This window comes from Terrapene carolina, unplaced genomic scaffold (genome assembly GCF_002925995.2).
Source record: "Terrapene carolina triunguis isolate 2854851 unplaced genomic scaffold, T_m_triunguis-2.0 Scaffold58, whole genome shotgun sequence".
In the NCBI taxonomy this organism is placed as follows: domain Eukaryota; kingdom Metazoa; phylum Chordata; order Testudines; family Emydidae; genus Terrapene; species Terrapene triunguis.
Window position 1 is genome coordinate 60252512 of NW_020664409.1, and position 16982 is coordinate 60269493.

The 16982-nt window shown below is 42.3% G+C and overlaps 1 protein-coding gene across 1 annotated transcript in view; it reads right to left on the reverse strand.

Moving 5' to 3' along the window:
* Positions 1 to 16982, reverse strand: part of JPH1 (junctophilin 1) — a 115061-nt gene that overhangs the window by 15705 nt on the left and 82374 nt on the right. The window contains exon 4 of the mRNA XM_024197651.3: positions 6458 to 7119. Coding sequence (XP_024053419.2) covers positions 6458 to 7119 — 662 coding nt within the window. The remainder of the gene's footprint in view (positions 1 to 6457; positions 7120 to 16982) is intronic.

The following is a 16982-nucleotide window of genomic DNA, read 5'->3' on the forward strand; positions in this document are numbered from 1 at the left end:
AGTGTGTAGTGTAGGTACATATGGAGCCCCCCCCCCCCGCACAGGTATAAATAGCCATAGACTGTGAGGCATAGCTTAGGTTAGTAAAGACATGCCTGAAGGGTGTGGGTATGTACGCGAGTACATACCCTACTTGCCGAAGTCACGCCTCCCTCTCGACTCTGCTAAAAAGGGCAGTGTAGTGTCCCTGCTGCCTACCCGCTGCTGGAGCCTTTCCGCACCTTTCGCTGACTTACAACCCACAGTGTGTATGCTTTTCACTGCAGCATGTAGCTACACGTACTCTGCATGCCACTACCAGTGGTGTGTAGTGAAGACATAGTCTTCCTGATCATTGGCTAGTGGTGTGTTTGTGTCTGTTGCCTGCTCTGATTGTCAGAGAAGGTGGAGGGATACATTTCTGATATAGAGAGGCTCCAGCTAGTCAGTAAAGTTAGGAGCTCCCTCAGGTCCTAATCATGATTTGGTTTGGAAGGAATGGTGGAAAAGATGAGAAAAATTTGGCCTGATAGATGCTGCCTAGGCAGGTGCAACTTCACTTGCTTATACCAGGGCTGAACAGAAAACTCAAATTTCAGGCTGAGATTCTGTCCGTTCATCTTCGGACACATCCCCCCCCCCAAGGCCTGACAACTTCATGCTAGTGAACGTCTGACCCATCCACATATGTCAGGCTCCAAGGGTAAAAGGCCAATATCAGCTCCAAAATAGACTAAAAGGCCAGAAGGAAACATTGTGATAATGTAGTCTGACCTCCTGTACAACACAGGCCATAGGACTCCTCTGAATTAATTCCCATTTGAACTAGATCATATCCTTTAGAAAAAAATCTAATCTTGATTAAAAATTTCCAGTGATGGAGAATCCATTACATCCCACAGTAATGTTATTCCAATGGTTAATTGCCATCACTATAATTTTTTTTTTTGCCTTATTTCTAGTCTGAATTTGTCTAGTTTCAACTTTCAGCCATTGGATCATGTTATACTTTTGTCTGCTAAACTGAAGAACCCTGTATTTCTGTTCCCTGTGTAGGTACTTAATCAAGTCACCCCTTAGCTTTCTCTTTGTTAAGCTAAGTAGATTGAGCTCCTTGAGTCTCTCTCTATAAGGCATGTTTTCTCATGGCTTTTCTCTGAGCCCTCTCCCATTTTTTAACATCCTTCTTAGAGTGTGGACACCAGAACTAGACGTAGTATTCCAGTAGCGATTGCATCAGTGTCCTATTTATATATTCAAGGATTGCATTAGCCTCTTGGTCACAGCATTGCACTGGGAGCGCATGTTCAGCTGATTATCCACCATGACGGCCAAATCTTTTACAGAGTTGCTGCTTCCCAGGACAGAGTTCCTCATCTGGTAAGTATGGACTACCTTTTCCCCCAGATGTAGGACTTGACGTTTGGCTGCACTGACATACACATTGTTTGCTTCAGTCCAGCTTACCCAGCAACCCAGATTACTTTATCAATGACTTGTCCTCTTCATTATCTACCAATCCACCAAACTTTATGATTTTATGTTTTCTGTCACGTCACTGATAACATTAAGTGAGTGTAGGGCCAAGAATCAATTCCTGTGGGACTGTAGTGAGCCGGTGTGGCACCCCTCCATCTCCGACAGGGCCGAGCTGCCTCCAACCCCAGCGTGGGCGGAGCTACCGGGTCTGGGGCCCGCCCCTCCGAGGTCACGGCCCCGCCCGGAAGTATAAAAGCCCGCCAGCAAAGCTCAGTAAGAGCCAGACCGCCGGAGAAAGCAGACGTCCTGGGCCGAGCTCCCGCTTGGGAGACAGCCGCAGGCCGCGAGCCGCCTGCTAACGCCCCGCGCCGGTCAAGCCTCCCTCTCGCCAGGTACCCCGAGGAGGACTGGCCCAGCCTGCCCCGGACCCGTCACCCCGAGGAGGACTGGCCCAGCCTGCCCCGTGCCAGCTATCCTGAGGAGGACTGGCCCAGCTTGCCCCAGACCCGCTGCCCCTAGGAGGAGTCAAGTCTGCCCCGTGCCAGCTATCCTGGGGAAGAGCTGCCGGACCGGCCCCCAAGCCCCGCACCCGAGGAGCCGATGCTGCTGGACTGGCCCGAATCCAGCACTGCCACCGAGGTAAGCCCCGAGGGGGAACAAGGAAGTAGCCCGGGGGTAGCCGACCCAGGTCAGGCTGCAGAGGCCTGTGAGCCGATGTCAGTTTGTTTCGGTCAGGATACCCCACTGACCGGCAGCGACAGCAATCGCTGCTAGGGCCCCGGGCTGGGGCGCAGTGGAGTGGGTGGGCCTGCGTCCCCCCCTGCCACCCCCCACTCACGGGTGGCAGGCTTCCCCCTCACCCAACCCTCAGGTAGGAACCTGGGCCTGATTAAACTGCTTGTTTGCTCAACCCCTGCCCCAAAGGGCTTGAGCTGTGACTGTTTGTGCCCCTCCCTGACCCAGGGCCTGGGCCCCTTAACTGCTTGTCTGCTCAACCCCTGCCCCAGAAGGGCTTGAGCTGTGACTGTTTGTGACTGTTTGTGCCCCGCCCTGACCCAGGGCCTGGGCCTGCTTGGACTGTTAGTTGGCGCTCAGCCCCTACCTAAGGGCCTGAGCTCCTGAACTGTGAGCCGCTCAGCCCTTGCGTACAAGGACCTGAGGCTAGACTGTCTGCAATTCAGTGAGCCGGTGTGGCACCCCTCCATCTCGGAGGGTAGAGCCCCGGCTCACCCTACTACACGGACCGTAGTAGAAACACATCCACTTGATGATTCCCTGTTCATTATTACATTTTTGAGACCAATAAATTAACCAGGTTTTAATCCATTTAATGTGTGCCATGTTGATTTTCTATCATTCTACTTTTAGTCAAAATGTTTTGCAATACCAAGTCAAATGACTTACAGAACTCTAAGTATATTAATTACATCATCACTATTACCTTTATCAATCACATTTATAATCTCAAAAAAAAAAAAAGATATCAAGTTAGTTTGACAGGATCTATTTTCCATCCACCTATGCTGATTGGCATTTATTATATTACCCCCTTTTAATTCTTGATTAATAAAGTACTCTATCAGCCATACTATTATTTTGCCTCAGATTGATATTAAGCTGATGAGCATATAATTATCCAGGTCACTCTGTTCACCCTTTCAAAATACTGGCACAACATTAGCTTTCTTCCAGGTCTCTGGAACTTCCCCAGTGTTCCAAGCCTTACTGAAAATCAATATTAATAGACCAGAGAGCTCCTTGGCCAGCTCTTTTAAAAAACTGTTGGATGCCAGTTATCTGTGTCTGCTAATTTTAAAAAGTCTAACTTTAGTAGCTGCTGTTTAACATCCTCCTGACATTCCGTTGGAATGGAAACTATTTTATCATCATATAATATGAACATATCATGTGTAGGGCGGTCAAGCGATTAAAAAAATTAATCATGATTAATCATGCGATTAATCGCACTGTTAAACAATAATAGAATATCATTTATTTAAATATTTTTGGATGTTTTCTACATTTTCAAATATATTGATTTCAATTACAACACAGGATACAAAGTGTACAGTGCTCATTTTATATTTATTTTTGATTACAAATATTTGCACTGTAAAAAAACAAAAGAAATAGTATTTTTCAATTCTCCTAATACAAGTACTGTAGTGTAATCTCTTTAACATGAAAGTTGAACTTACAAGTGTAGAATTATGTACAAAAAAATCCTGCATTCAAAAATAAAACAATGTAACACTTTACAGCCTATAAGTCCAATCAGTCCTACTTCTTGTTCAGCCAATTGCTCAGACAAACAAGTTTGTTTACATTTGCAGAAGATAATGATGCCTGCTTCTTGTTTACAATGTCACCTGAAAGCAAGAACAGGCATTTGCATGGCACTATTGTAGCCGGCGTCGCAAGATATTTACATGCCAGATGCGCTAAATAATCATATGTCCCTTGATGCTTCAACCACCATTCCTCAGGATATGCGTCCATGCTGATGACGGGTTCTGCTCGATAATAATCCAAAGCAGTGCATACTGACACATTTTCATTTTCATCATCTGAGTCAGATGCCACCAGCAGAAGGTTGATTTTCTTTTTTGGTGGTTCGGGTTCTGTAGTTTCCGCATCAGAGTATCGCTCTTTTAAGACTCCAGAAAGCATGCTCCACACCTCATCCCTCCCAGATTTTGGAAGGCACTTCAGATTCTTTTAAATCTTGGTTCGAGTGCTGTAGCTATCTTTAGAAATTTCACATTGGTATCTTCTTTGCATTTTGTAAGATTTGCAGTGAAAATGTTCTTAAAATGAACATGTGCTGGGTCATCATCTGAGACTGCTATAACATGAAATATATGACAGAATGTGGGTAAAACAGAGCAGGGGACATACAATTCTCCCCCAAGGAGTTCAGTCACAAATTTAATTAATGCATTTTTTTAACAAGCGTCATCAGCATGGAAGCATGTCCTCTGGAACGATGGCCGAAGCATGAAGAGGCATATGAATCTTTAGTTCATCTGGCATATAAATATGTTGCGATGCTGGCTACAACAATGCTATGCGAACATCAGGTGACATTGTAATTAAGAAGTGTGCAGCATTATCTCTCGTAAATGTACACAAAGTTGTTTCTCTTAGAGATTGGCTGAACAAGAAGTAGGACTAAGTGGACTTGTAGGCTCTAAAGTTTTACATTGTTTTGTTTTTGAGTGCAGTTATGTAAAAAAAAAACCTACATTTGTAAATTGCACTTTCATGATAAAGAGACTGCACTACAGTACTTGTATTAGGTGAATTGAAAAATACTATTTCTTTTGTTTTTTTTACAGTGCAAATATTTGTATTCAAAAATAAATATAAAATGAGCACTGTACACTTTGTATCCTGTGCTGTAATTGAAATCAATATACACCTCTACCCCGATATAACGCTGTCCTCGGGAGCCAAAAAATCTTACTGCGTTATAGGTGAAACTGCGTTATATCGAACTTGCTTTGATCTGCTGGAGTGCGCAGCCCCGCCCCCCCGAGTACTACTGTACCACGTTATATCCGAATTCGTGTTATATCGGGTCGCGTTATATCGGGGTAGAGGTGTATTTGAAAATATAGAAAACATCTCAAAAATATTTAAATAAATGGTATTCTATTGTTTAACAGTGCGAGTAATCGCATGCTTAATCGCGATTAATTTTTTTTTAATCGCTTGACAGCCCTACACGATATGTTCATATTATATGATGATAAAATAGTTTCCATTCCAACGGAATGTCAGGAGGATGTTAAACAGCAGTTACTAAAGTTATGGGGCTTGGGCTGCAGGACTGTTTCATTGCTGTGTAGATCTCTGGGCTCGGGCTGGAGCCCAGGCTCTGGGATCCCATGGAGTGGAAGGGTCCCAGAGCCCTGGCTCCAGCCTGAGCTCAGAAGTCTACACAACAAAAAAACAACCCCGCAGCCTGAGCCCCATAAGCTCGAGTTGGCTGGCATGGGCCAGCTGCGGGTTTTTCTTTGCAGTGTAGATGTACCCTAAGAGGCTGAAATATCACCTTTGTAGCTGATATTTAATAAGAATCTGTAATCAGGACTTTATTAAAGTTTTATCACATCACTGGGTATTTAAGGCCTGTTTGATACACTGACATAGATTTAGCCCCAAACATTCATATCCATTTACAGGGTAACCCTTAGCTCAAGGGAGTTACATGGGTGATGAAGTTGATCTGTTAGGTTGATTCTGAAGCTGAAATTATAAAAACACACATGTGCCTGATGTGATACTACATATAATTTTTTTAATGGTTGCCCAGTAATTCATTGTTAACTATTCAGCAGCAGCCCTCTGCATTTGGAAATTACCTTTCTCAGGGCAAACAATAATCCCTGTGCTGATAATGTTTATATGCAGGTTTACAGCAAAGCTACATGGAAGTTATAAACCTTTCAATGACAGTCTTCAGTAAATCCCACTGGCACTTTAACAATTAATAGGGAAAAATGTTTGTTACACTCATAAAATTGGATTTTTGGAAGGTACTGCATAATTTTTTGGGTATACGTTTAGAAATTGTTAGATTCTGGCATCAATCTAACAGTGTAACCACCACTGCCAAAATATCCAATAAGGAAAACATATTGGTTTGAGGTGAACACATGAAAAAACACCAAAATGTGTGTGTGTGTGTGTGTGTGTGTGTGTGTGTGTGTGTGTGTGTGTAAGGATCTTGCTGTTACATCAATACACAAGAATTTATTCTAAGAACTGCCACTGTCAATATTCCAGCTACAATCTGTCCCTTCCATATTTTTAAGAAAGGCAACAGTGAGGTAAAGAACCTCAGTTCCTTACTCCCATTGGGTGTTATCCAGCAGTCCATACAGAGATGAAACTGCTATGGAAGTCAGTGAGTTTTGCCTGGACATAGACTGCAAAGTTGAGATGTAGCAGGCAGAGGAGCAGTGAAGGGGAAGGGGCTGCCAATAGTACTTACCAAATGGATTTCCACTTCTTTTTCTGCTGAAGAATGGGACTCATTATTAGCGGGATTCTTTGGTGCAGCAAGTTCAAGTTTCTTTACTTTTGTATCAGATTTGCTTTCTTTGGCATCTGGATTAGTCACAGATCTGGCAGGACTTGGCTTCTGTGGAGTTGGTATCCGTGTGAGTGCTGAAGGTGATGGGTTGACATCTTCATCCTCCTCCCTGAGCTCATGTGGAAGCAGTGCTGGATTCATTTTTACGTAGTAGCCATGGTAATGACCATGCAGTTCCCCATTCTCTGTGCTGATGGGATTGTGGTGGGCTGAAAACTTTGGCTGATGTTTCACCGCTATCTCCTCCTTTACGGGTGCTTTTGAATATAGAGGCTTGTTGACCACGGCTGTTACAGTCTCACTAGCTAAACTCTTTTTTTCTTGAGTGAGTCTTGCCTTTGAGCTGGAGTTTTGCCTTTTCAATTGTTTGGTAGGGGAAGGCTCAGATGGAAGAGGAGAACTGTGCTTTGGGCTTGCTTCAGGTGTCCCAGGGGGTGTGGTGCCTTTTCGATAAAAATGAGGAGACTCTTTGGGGGGAGGTGTTTTTTCTTGAACCTTTTCTTCAGGGTTTTCTTTTACCTCCACACTTTCTTGAAATCTTTGTTTGATATAATCAGGGCCTGAAAAACAGTATAACAAAATCTTATCTCATTAAAACAAGAATAGGGCCAGGTGCCAAATCTGCCACACTGTGGGTATGGATCTGGGACGAAGCTGAAATTAAGAGGGAAAATAAAAACTCACTCATTTCTGGACTTTATATTATAATGCATTTGCTAATTAAAGTTGCTGCACCTTTTCCTCTCTGCTTGGCAATAATTTGGGGTATTCACTATTGGTTTGATCACTTTGCCTTCACCCTTGCAAAGAGACATAGAAAATACAGCAGATGGTCTCCAAATGAGACCACTGAAATCAATGCAAGTTAAGTGCCTAAATACCTTTCTGAATCTCACCCCCAAGTGGCTAACTTTTTATTTGTCTCATGCATACATCTGCCATTTTTTCTGTAATTGCTCATTTTTGTCTACCTACCATACATGGCCCTCATCACCATGATACCTGATTGTTATTTTGGTTGTTAAATACTTAGGAGGCAATCTCTCTCCTTATGCCTTAATAGCCTGTAGGAGACTGAGTTTGAATCTTTTATAAGTTTTCTGGTTTGAATATGAGTGGGTATTTGTGTGAGGGATTGCATTGTGTCTGTCTTCATTGCAGAGTAGACCTGGGCTCTTACTCAGAAATTTCACCTAGCTCCTCTTACACACGCGCACGCACACGCGCACGCACACACGCACGCACACGCACACACGCACATGCACACACACACGCACACACACACATGCGCACACACACACACACACCTGAGTTTAGTGGTGCTTTCTAATCCTTTACAATAATAGCATCTGGTAAAGAATATTGTAACTTCTTGCTGCTGGGATCTGGGAATTAGTTTGCCACTAAAAGGCTGTGTCCCTGTGCAACAGAAACTCAGTGAAGTACGGACTTCCTAACACACAAATACAAAGTGATGGTCTCTCTCTCTCTCTCTCTCTCAAAGTTTTAATACTGATCTGTAGTAAGGTCTTATTATTAGTTTGTCATTATTTGTACAAAATATACTTCATTATATTTACAGTATTTTCTTCAAGGGTTCAAAAATTATGACAGTTTTAATAGTAATGAGATTTTTTTAAAAAAGCTAATTGGTTTCTTTGCCTCCTTTTTTAGCCCTTAGGACATACTCTAGTCACATTTCCAAGCTTTTCTCCACAACCAGGAAGGCTAGAAATATACTTTAAACAAACACACACAAACAGACAAACAAAGAGCTGAGATTGTCACATAATCGCTTGATTCCAGAAGCTGACTTTAATGAAACACCAACTATCACAAAAATCACAAGAGTTGGCAGTATTACATTTAGCAATATTCTATGATGCATTATTCACAGCTAGTTAAAGCTAAAATGTAACTGAAAGAGCAATAAAGCCCACTCTGTAATGCAGGAGCTTGGTTTCTTTATTGCCTTTGTTCACTAAGAGCAACATTCTGCTTAGTCTTTTACACAGGTTTGAAGTAAAAGGGGAGTGTGTAAGGGGCTTAAAAAGGAGGGGCAGCTCATGTTGGGGCCTGGCAAAATTGTAGTCTCTGAACTCCAGGGAGCACAGGGACTTCTCCATCCCTACTCCCTTGGGATACAGAGAACCCCAAGGAGGTAGAGAGTAGATGGGGCCAAGGCCATGGCCCTGCTCCTGCCTCCTCATCAACCTGGAAGAGGGGCTAAAGCTGGAGGGGGGCAGGGTGCACCCCATACAGATATGTAGCCTTCCCGTGTGCATTAGGATGGATAGGGATGAATTTAGTTTCCCTGAAGCATGATTCCTCCAGCTGTTTCCCAGGGGCAGCATGTCTCCTCAGTTCAGGGCTTTTGTGCTTCACAGGCATGATCTGAACCCTTATCACTAAATATCCAAAATTCAGTCTCTTGCAGTGAATCTCCCAATCTCATTAGTGTAATTTAATGAGCATGTATTGTATTTTGTTATATTTATTTCTATATCTGAAGAGATATAATGAAAAATTAATCCTATTTTTTTTTTTGCCAGCTATAAAGGCAATTCCTCTCTTCAAGAAAAGTAATTAGTACAAATAACTCATTTTTGATGATAGAAAAATCCTGGCCTAATCAAGTCTCTGCCTTTGTGTCTCAACTGGAAAAAAGCAGTGTTTATTGTGATACAGTGTCTTCATCGTGAACAAGTTCATCTTCTGGTCCAGCTATGCATGCTAACACATAAACCAGGTAACAGTTTGATGGTTTAATAATTAAAATGGCATGATAATATATTATTTTTAAATTACCTATTCCGCTAGTATAATAGTACACTTTCAGTTGCTCTTAAAGACTGAATACACTACATCCTAATCTCTTGGGATTTTTACTTCTATTCCTGTGTGACCTTGGGTAAGTCACAACTTTTCTTTGCCTCAGTTTGCCCGCCTGTCAAAAGGGATAATTTAGTGGGCGCAACTGACTCGCCTGCTTGAAAACATCTTCCTTGTTCTGGAGCTATTCCCTGTTTTAAAATGGGAAATCCTGTTAGCACCAGTAAAATCTTTCCAACTGGGCACTCTTAACTATGTCTATGAATGTGCTCCCTCTTAGGAGTTACTGCCTGAAGCTTAACTCATTAGGACTAGGGATCATGGGTTCTCAGACTGGTGAATATGAAAAGAGGAGTTTTCTCTATGATTAAATGGAGAGGTGGGTATCCCAGTATGCAAAACATTGAGATGCCCAGGCCAAACAGTGACAGTTGAGCTGGGTCATGCAGCATTTGGAGTCCAGATGACTAAATCAGATGCCTATTAGGCCTGTAGGTAAGAACATGCTGTAGAAGAAGCTCTACCAACTTTTTGAAGGGTGGAACATGCATCCTCCCCTATTAGACCAACTCCACTTGCTGGTGTTGAAGCAAGTGGGTCTGTGGCTCTGCTCTCAGCCCACCCCTTTTAGCTCCCCTTCTGGAGGCTAGCCATACCAACAGCGCTAACGAACGCTCTACTCCTAATGTGGCTGGCTCCCTGCACAAGATAGGCGCCTGGTGTCCTTTTTCTCTACTTGCATTCCTACACAGGCCCAGCCACAATCCTTAATATTTTATCCTTAAGTGGTTTGGGTGGGAGGTCTACAAAACTACAAAGTAGTATTATCCTTACATACTGTATGCAGAAATGCTGGTTTGAGAGTCACCTGGCATTACCTAAGAGACTAATTGGATAATAATAATTGGAATAATGGTGACTAAAATATAAAGATCCATGTACTGTTTACTCTAGAGACTAGTTTTAAACTGTGTTTGCTCTTCAGTAGAGAAGGGAATCTAAGCTCTCGTCTACACTACGGATCGGCGGGTAGCGATCGATCTATTGGGGATCGATTTATCGCGTGTAGTGTAGACGTGATAAATCGATCCCCTATCGCTCTCCCGTCGACTGCTGAACTCCAGCAGTGCGAGAGGCTGAAGCAAAGTCGACGGGGGAGCCGCAGCCATCAATCCCGCGCCGCAAAGTAAGTAATTTTAATTCCATCTAAGATACGTCGACTTCAGCTACGCTATTCTCGTAGCTGAAGTTGCGTATCTTAGATCGATTTCCCCCCCCCCAGCGTAGACCAGGCCTAAAGCATGACAAACAAAACACACCTGTATATACAGTAAACATTGTTCAGTCTTTCCTTCTGTATAGACTTATATTAAATTTTAAAAATATTTAAAGGTCCTGTTCAAAGAGAAGCACTGTACAAATAATTTTCTAGAAAAAAGGCACCACTTTAAAACCTGGAGAAACCTAGCGTGGAAGAATTAAAATGGTGTAATTTTATATAAGCAGGGTTTTGTAGAAAAAGAAAAGATGGCAACTCTCTATACAGAATCTAATGTCATTCAAAGTACAGTACATGATGACAGTACATAATTCAATTTCAGAGTATTTCAGTGGTAATTATCAAGCAAACACCTATCCCTGTCTTTTAAACCGGAGTGCGTAATTATGTAACATCTCCTAACTTATTTTATTTCTATATAACTGATTAACTAATAATAATGATAGTTGCTTTTGGACCCAGTAGATTTAATTCCTAGGTAATGAATGACATTTCTGTTCACTTTAATGATAATAAGTGTAGTTATATTGTGTTAAGGCTAAATTCTGCCCTGAGATGTCCACGCAATGCTCCCAGAATTTGGTTCCAATCCTCACCCCAAACTGTCAGAGGTGTAATGATGACATTATCAGATCCATTGCTCGCTGAAGTCAGTGCAGTGCCTAAGTGAAGAAAATATTGCTAATATTTGTATTACATCCATGCTTAAAGTGCACAACCAAGATTGGTGCTCCACTCTGCTAAGCAGTGGCCGTATCCATAGTAAGAGAGACACTGAAGAGCTTACAATTCTATTATACAAGACAGAAAAAAGGCAGCAAAAGGAAATATCAAATCCCCATTTTACAGATGAGGAACTGAGGCACAGAGAGATCATGGCCCCAGTTTAGCAAAGCACTTAAGCACATGCTGAACTGAATAGTCCCACTGAACTCAATAGTCAGTTGTCAATGGAACTGTGCATGTGCTCAAGAGCTCTGCTATATCATGGGCTAAGTGATATAGCAGAGCCCATGGTCACAAAGAGTGTCTTGGGCAGAACAGGAATTGAACTTGCATCTCCTGAATCCCAATCCAATGTCTGAATAACTAAAAGCCCATTCTCCAGTTTGGCCCTCAGAAACAAAACAGATACATTGATATGTCATACCACTGTGGATTAGTTGAGAGTTACATTTAGTGAATTAAAAAGTAATTACTACATTCATTCTGGTCTGGAAGACAGAAATACTAAATAATTATCAGGTAAATACACAGGTCTTTACTGTGTTGTACTCTGGAGCAAAGCAAGAGCACACTGGTTGTAGCGAAAGCTGAAGCTCTACCGGTAGTTGTTTAAAAAACTGAATGATCTTTTTTGAATAGTGTATTACAACTATTGATTGCTGTTCACTGTATGAGGAATAAGTTAGTGAAAATCCTGTGACTTTGTTATCCTGTGAGGAGAGATCAATGTTTTTCTGTAACACTACAGCTGCCAACAATATCTGTTCTGCCAGTGAGAATTATTTTATATGCTACTGAATATTTATGACTAAAGTCTGACTTCAACCTGAACGCAAAGATGTATTATTAGAGGGTCCCTATCCTGCAGATCCCCAACATGGAGAATGCTCATAGACTTCAGCAAGACTTTCTCACGTTAGAGACTTGCAGGGTAGGACCTTTATAGGTAAGCAGTTCTCAGAAGTCAGGATGATAACTGCGGGGGAAGGAAATAAAAATAATCCCTCATCAGTCTCTTAAACTAAGTATTTCAGTGAGTCAGCACTAGGGTGAAAATAACTGTATTCAGTAAACTTTAGAAAGACAGGATTTTTTTATTATTACTTCATTGTGGATGTGAGTATGTGGAGGGAGGAAGAGCTATAATTAAAGTCTTTGGTGCCTGTTTTATTTTAATATTTCGAAAGGTTAAATTACACGAAAAAAGAGCTTTTCCACTGCTAGGCAGCACATGTCAATGGATGGCTGTTTAGAGGCATATGTAAAATGAATTGCTGGGGTCAGTGGACAGTTTTGTCCACATTACCACTTACTATGGTTGTGGATTTATTTATGTTTGGTGAGATTTGCTGGCAGTATCTGTACAGTGACCAAGGACTGAATGGAATTGGAGACTAATGACTCAATCCTTCAAGGTGCTGATCTCCTTCAAGTAGTAAACATCTTGCAGGATCCAGCACTAAAGTATTCTTCTAATGTCTAAAGATGGTTTCCCATTCCGGGTCATATCTGAGGCGTTTTGATGGGGAACACTGTAGATCTAGCACCTTTCAGTGAACTCAATTGTACATAAAAATGACAAAATAACACAAACTACTCAGTAACATGTTCCATCTTGTTCATATGATATAAACAGTCAGCCTGTTTGCACAAGCTCTGAGCAAGTTTTGAGTAACACAGTCAAATCAATGGTTACAGAAACAGTACAACTTCACTTGTACAGCATCTTTCATAATAACTGAACCTGAGAACACGGTTCATACAATTGCATAGTTTAAAAATGAATAATAGCAGAAGGAGGGAGAAATGCATGATCTAGGCAAAGGTTTAGAATACAATTTCAGCTGGGATTTGAAAGTAAAGGGATAGTTGATGACACAGCATTCAGTGCTGTTTACAAGGAACCTGAGGTCAGAAGCTGATTTGCATTTTCAGCCTCTGGCTGGTTAGTCAGTATACCCAGGATTTTTAAGTGCCACTCAACAGTGTGCCCAGGAAGTCATTAAACTTTAACTTCTCTGGATTGGATTTTAAAATTGTCCTTGCCTGCCTGGCAATAATATATTTTTCCTACTTGCTAGCTCTAGCATTGAGATGTCTCAGGGTCAATAGGTTTGCCCAGATAGGCAAATTAAAAGACAAAAAGCCATGTCTATGCTACAAAGTTTGGTCAATGCAAGTTACTTTGGTGTACAGCCGACAACCTTTGTATATTGCGTGGGTCCATGCACGCCTGGGTGCGTGCTTTGGTGCTGCATGTACTCATCACAAGTGCTTGAATCCATGTAAAATGTGGTGCACCACGGGTAGGTATCAGAGTTCGTCCTGTGCCGCCATCTGACACAATGCTTTGTGGGACATTTTTGCCATGCTTTGTGAAATACCAGTGATTCACCCAGGGATTTCTGGGAGCTGGGGTCAAATTCCTACCATGCCACTTTCTCTGTTCCATAATGTTTTCCACAGCTCACAACTTTCATGCTGGTTGCAAAACTCCCATAGTCCTGCATGCCGCTTTTCAGTCTCTGTCATCTCTTTGGCAGAAGCATGGACTCTGAACAGCTCAGCACAATTCTCATGAACGTTGCTAATACAGAATGCACAATTCTCCGGTATTTGCAGAACCTGAGCAAGTACTGTTATAACTGGGATTGTAAAGAGGAAGACATGGAGATGTTCAAATGCAGAAACTGGATGATGATGGGAAAAAATGCCAGTGGATTTCTGCTTCTGGTCTCAAGAAATGAGCACCAATTGGTGTAATTGCAGCATAAGGTACATTTGGGATGACGAGTAATGACTGCAGAACTTTTGGATGCAAAAGATCACATTTCTGGATCTGTGTGCTAAGCTCACCCAGACCTTCAGCATAGGGACACCAAAATGACAGCTGCATTGTCAGTGAGAAGCAAGTGGCAACCATGCGAAGCTTGCAACGCCGGACTGCTATCAGTAGTGGGCAATCAGCTTAGAGTTGGAAAATCCACAATGGGGCCGTTGTCATCCTTGTGCGTAAGGCCATTATGCGTCTCCTGCTACACAGGACTGTGACCCTGGGTAATGTAAAGGACGTATGGATGGATTTACAACATTGGGGTTCCTGAATTGCTGTGGGTTGGTAGATGCACCCATATCACTATTCTGGTGTCAGTCCACTTTGCCCCAAGTACATCACCAGAAAGGGATACTTTTCCATGGTTAAGCAGGGACATTCTTTCCTGACCGCCGGATTACCATTGGTGATACTGAAATAGCAATAGCTATTCTGAGGGGCCCAGCCTACCCCTTGCTCCCATGGCTCATGAAGGTTTACAGTGGCCACCTGCCCAGCACCAAAGAAAGTTTCAACTACTGGCTCAGCAGGTATAGAATGACAGTTGAATGTACTTTTGATACATTGAAGAGATGCCAGTGCTGTTTACTCAGTAGACTGGAATTCAGCAAGGCAAACATGCCCCTGGTTATAGCTGCACATTGTGTACTGCATAATATCTGTGACGTGAAGGGGGAAAAAGCTACTGCCACACTGAAGGGGTGAAGTGGTCAGGCTGTCTGCTGAATTTCAACAGCCAAAACCCAAGGCTATTAGAAGAGCCAACTGTGGAGCTGTGTGGGTGACGGAGGCCTTACAAGAACCGTTAACAGTCAGCTACAGTAATGTTGTCTGATGCTTTTATGAAATAGGGTCTCTCATGTGTATAGGGCTGAGTCAAAGAAGGGGACAGACCGCAGCAAGGCAGAGATGGCTGTCAACAGGAGGGCCTAGGGAGCACTGACCACGGAGTTCTCCAATGATTGGAAAGGATGCTGAATGCTGGATCTCTGGGGATGTAGGTCAGTAATGCTCTGCAGCATCTGAGTTTATTGCCTGAGCAAACCCATTATGCCCTGGTGCACTTCCACAACCCTTCCCCCTGCCCCACACAGAACACAACTTCTCCAACTGAAACTATTTTCCCCCTAGATTTGGGATTCAAATTCTCTGGCTAATTGTGCTGCTTTTTTTTATCATTACTCTTCCTCCCCACTCCACATCGGAGGCAATAGTGATGCCAGTGCCTGCCAATAGCTCTGCTCTTGCCTTTGAATATTCTTTAGGGTATCCTCCAGATCTGATTTTTGTATGTGGAATTGTTGTGCCTGGACAGGGCAGCCCCTTGGCATGCAACTTCAGAGGTGAGCCAAAATATCTTCGGAGGTCAGTATGACATAACATGACGTTGTGCCATGGCAGATTGTGCTATAATCCAACAATGCCATGTCATCATGCTGTGATGTAAATGTCACGATGCACAAATATGTTTGAGGACAAACTTTAAAAGGTGGCATCCCAAAATCCCCATTTGCCTCTAAAGCAGTCTCATATTCACCTCTCCCTCTCTCATAAAGTAAGAGAGGCTACTTTAATTTTTAACTGCTGCAGGCCTTTAGTTACTATGTACCCCACGTGCAAAAACCCATGTATTCATTATGCTTAAAAAATATAGTACCTCAGGTTAGCCCTCTGAAATGCTTGCTTTATTTCTTTTTAGAACCAATATCATAGTGCACTACAAACAACTTCCACGTAATTTTGCTACAATGCCTAATTCTTTCAAAACCACTACTGGTGCTTAACTCTCCCGTGACACCCATGAACAAGATGGGGCCTCTTCCAATCTTACAATCAAACACACAATTTGGCCTCCTTCTAGCCAAACTCCAAAAGTGCTTAGTCACTTAGTTACAGGCCATGTACAGGCCTGGCCAAGGTCAGTTCCCAAGTCTGTCATTTATTCTGCTCTGCTGTTGACATGCTAGGGATAAACTGTTGACATGGATTGGAGATTGGCTGCTGCACTTCTAAACCTCCTGCCTTTCAGAGATAAATGCATTATAAAACGGAAATGACTTTGTTAGTATAACATAACGTGATACTTAACTCACAAACCGTAGGAACGTAAAACTCCATCCAAGCATTACCTGACTTGCTAGAGAAAGTATAAGGGTGTCAAAAATGTAGGTGAACTTGCATAAAATGGTCCAGGTTGTATGCAACATCATGAACTTGCAACTCAAACAGCATGGTAAACAGTGAAAACTTTGAAAGGTAGCATTTTTCAACCGTTCAATGCAATATCAAATCCTAACATCAATTCCTGCAAAGCTACCTTAAGCACAAGTCTCCCTATCATTCACTTAATTGAGTACAGTATTTAGGCAGGATTTTTGCATGTAATATCCGTAGCTGTTTTCAGATTAGTAAAAAAAGACCCTAATTTCTCATTATTCAAAATAAACCTTAAAAGCAACATTTTTAAAAAATTTCCAAGTACATATTTACAAGATGGACAATATGTATTAAGGGACTTGATCTGATGGCGTAAATAGTAGACTAGTGAATCTCTCAAATGGCTATCAATAAACACTTAAGTGACAACAGTGTTTGTGCCCCTTCTCTGTTCTTTTTGAGTACATCTACACTGCAATTAGACACCCGCAGCTGGACTGTGCCAGCTGACTCAGGCTCACAGGGCTTAGGCTAAGGGGCTGCTTACCTGCAGTGTAGACCTTGCGTAGGGTTACCATATTTAAAAAATAAAAAAA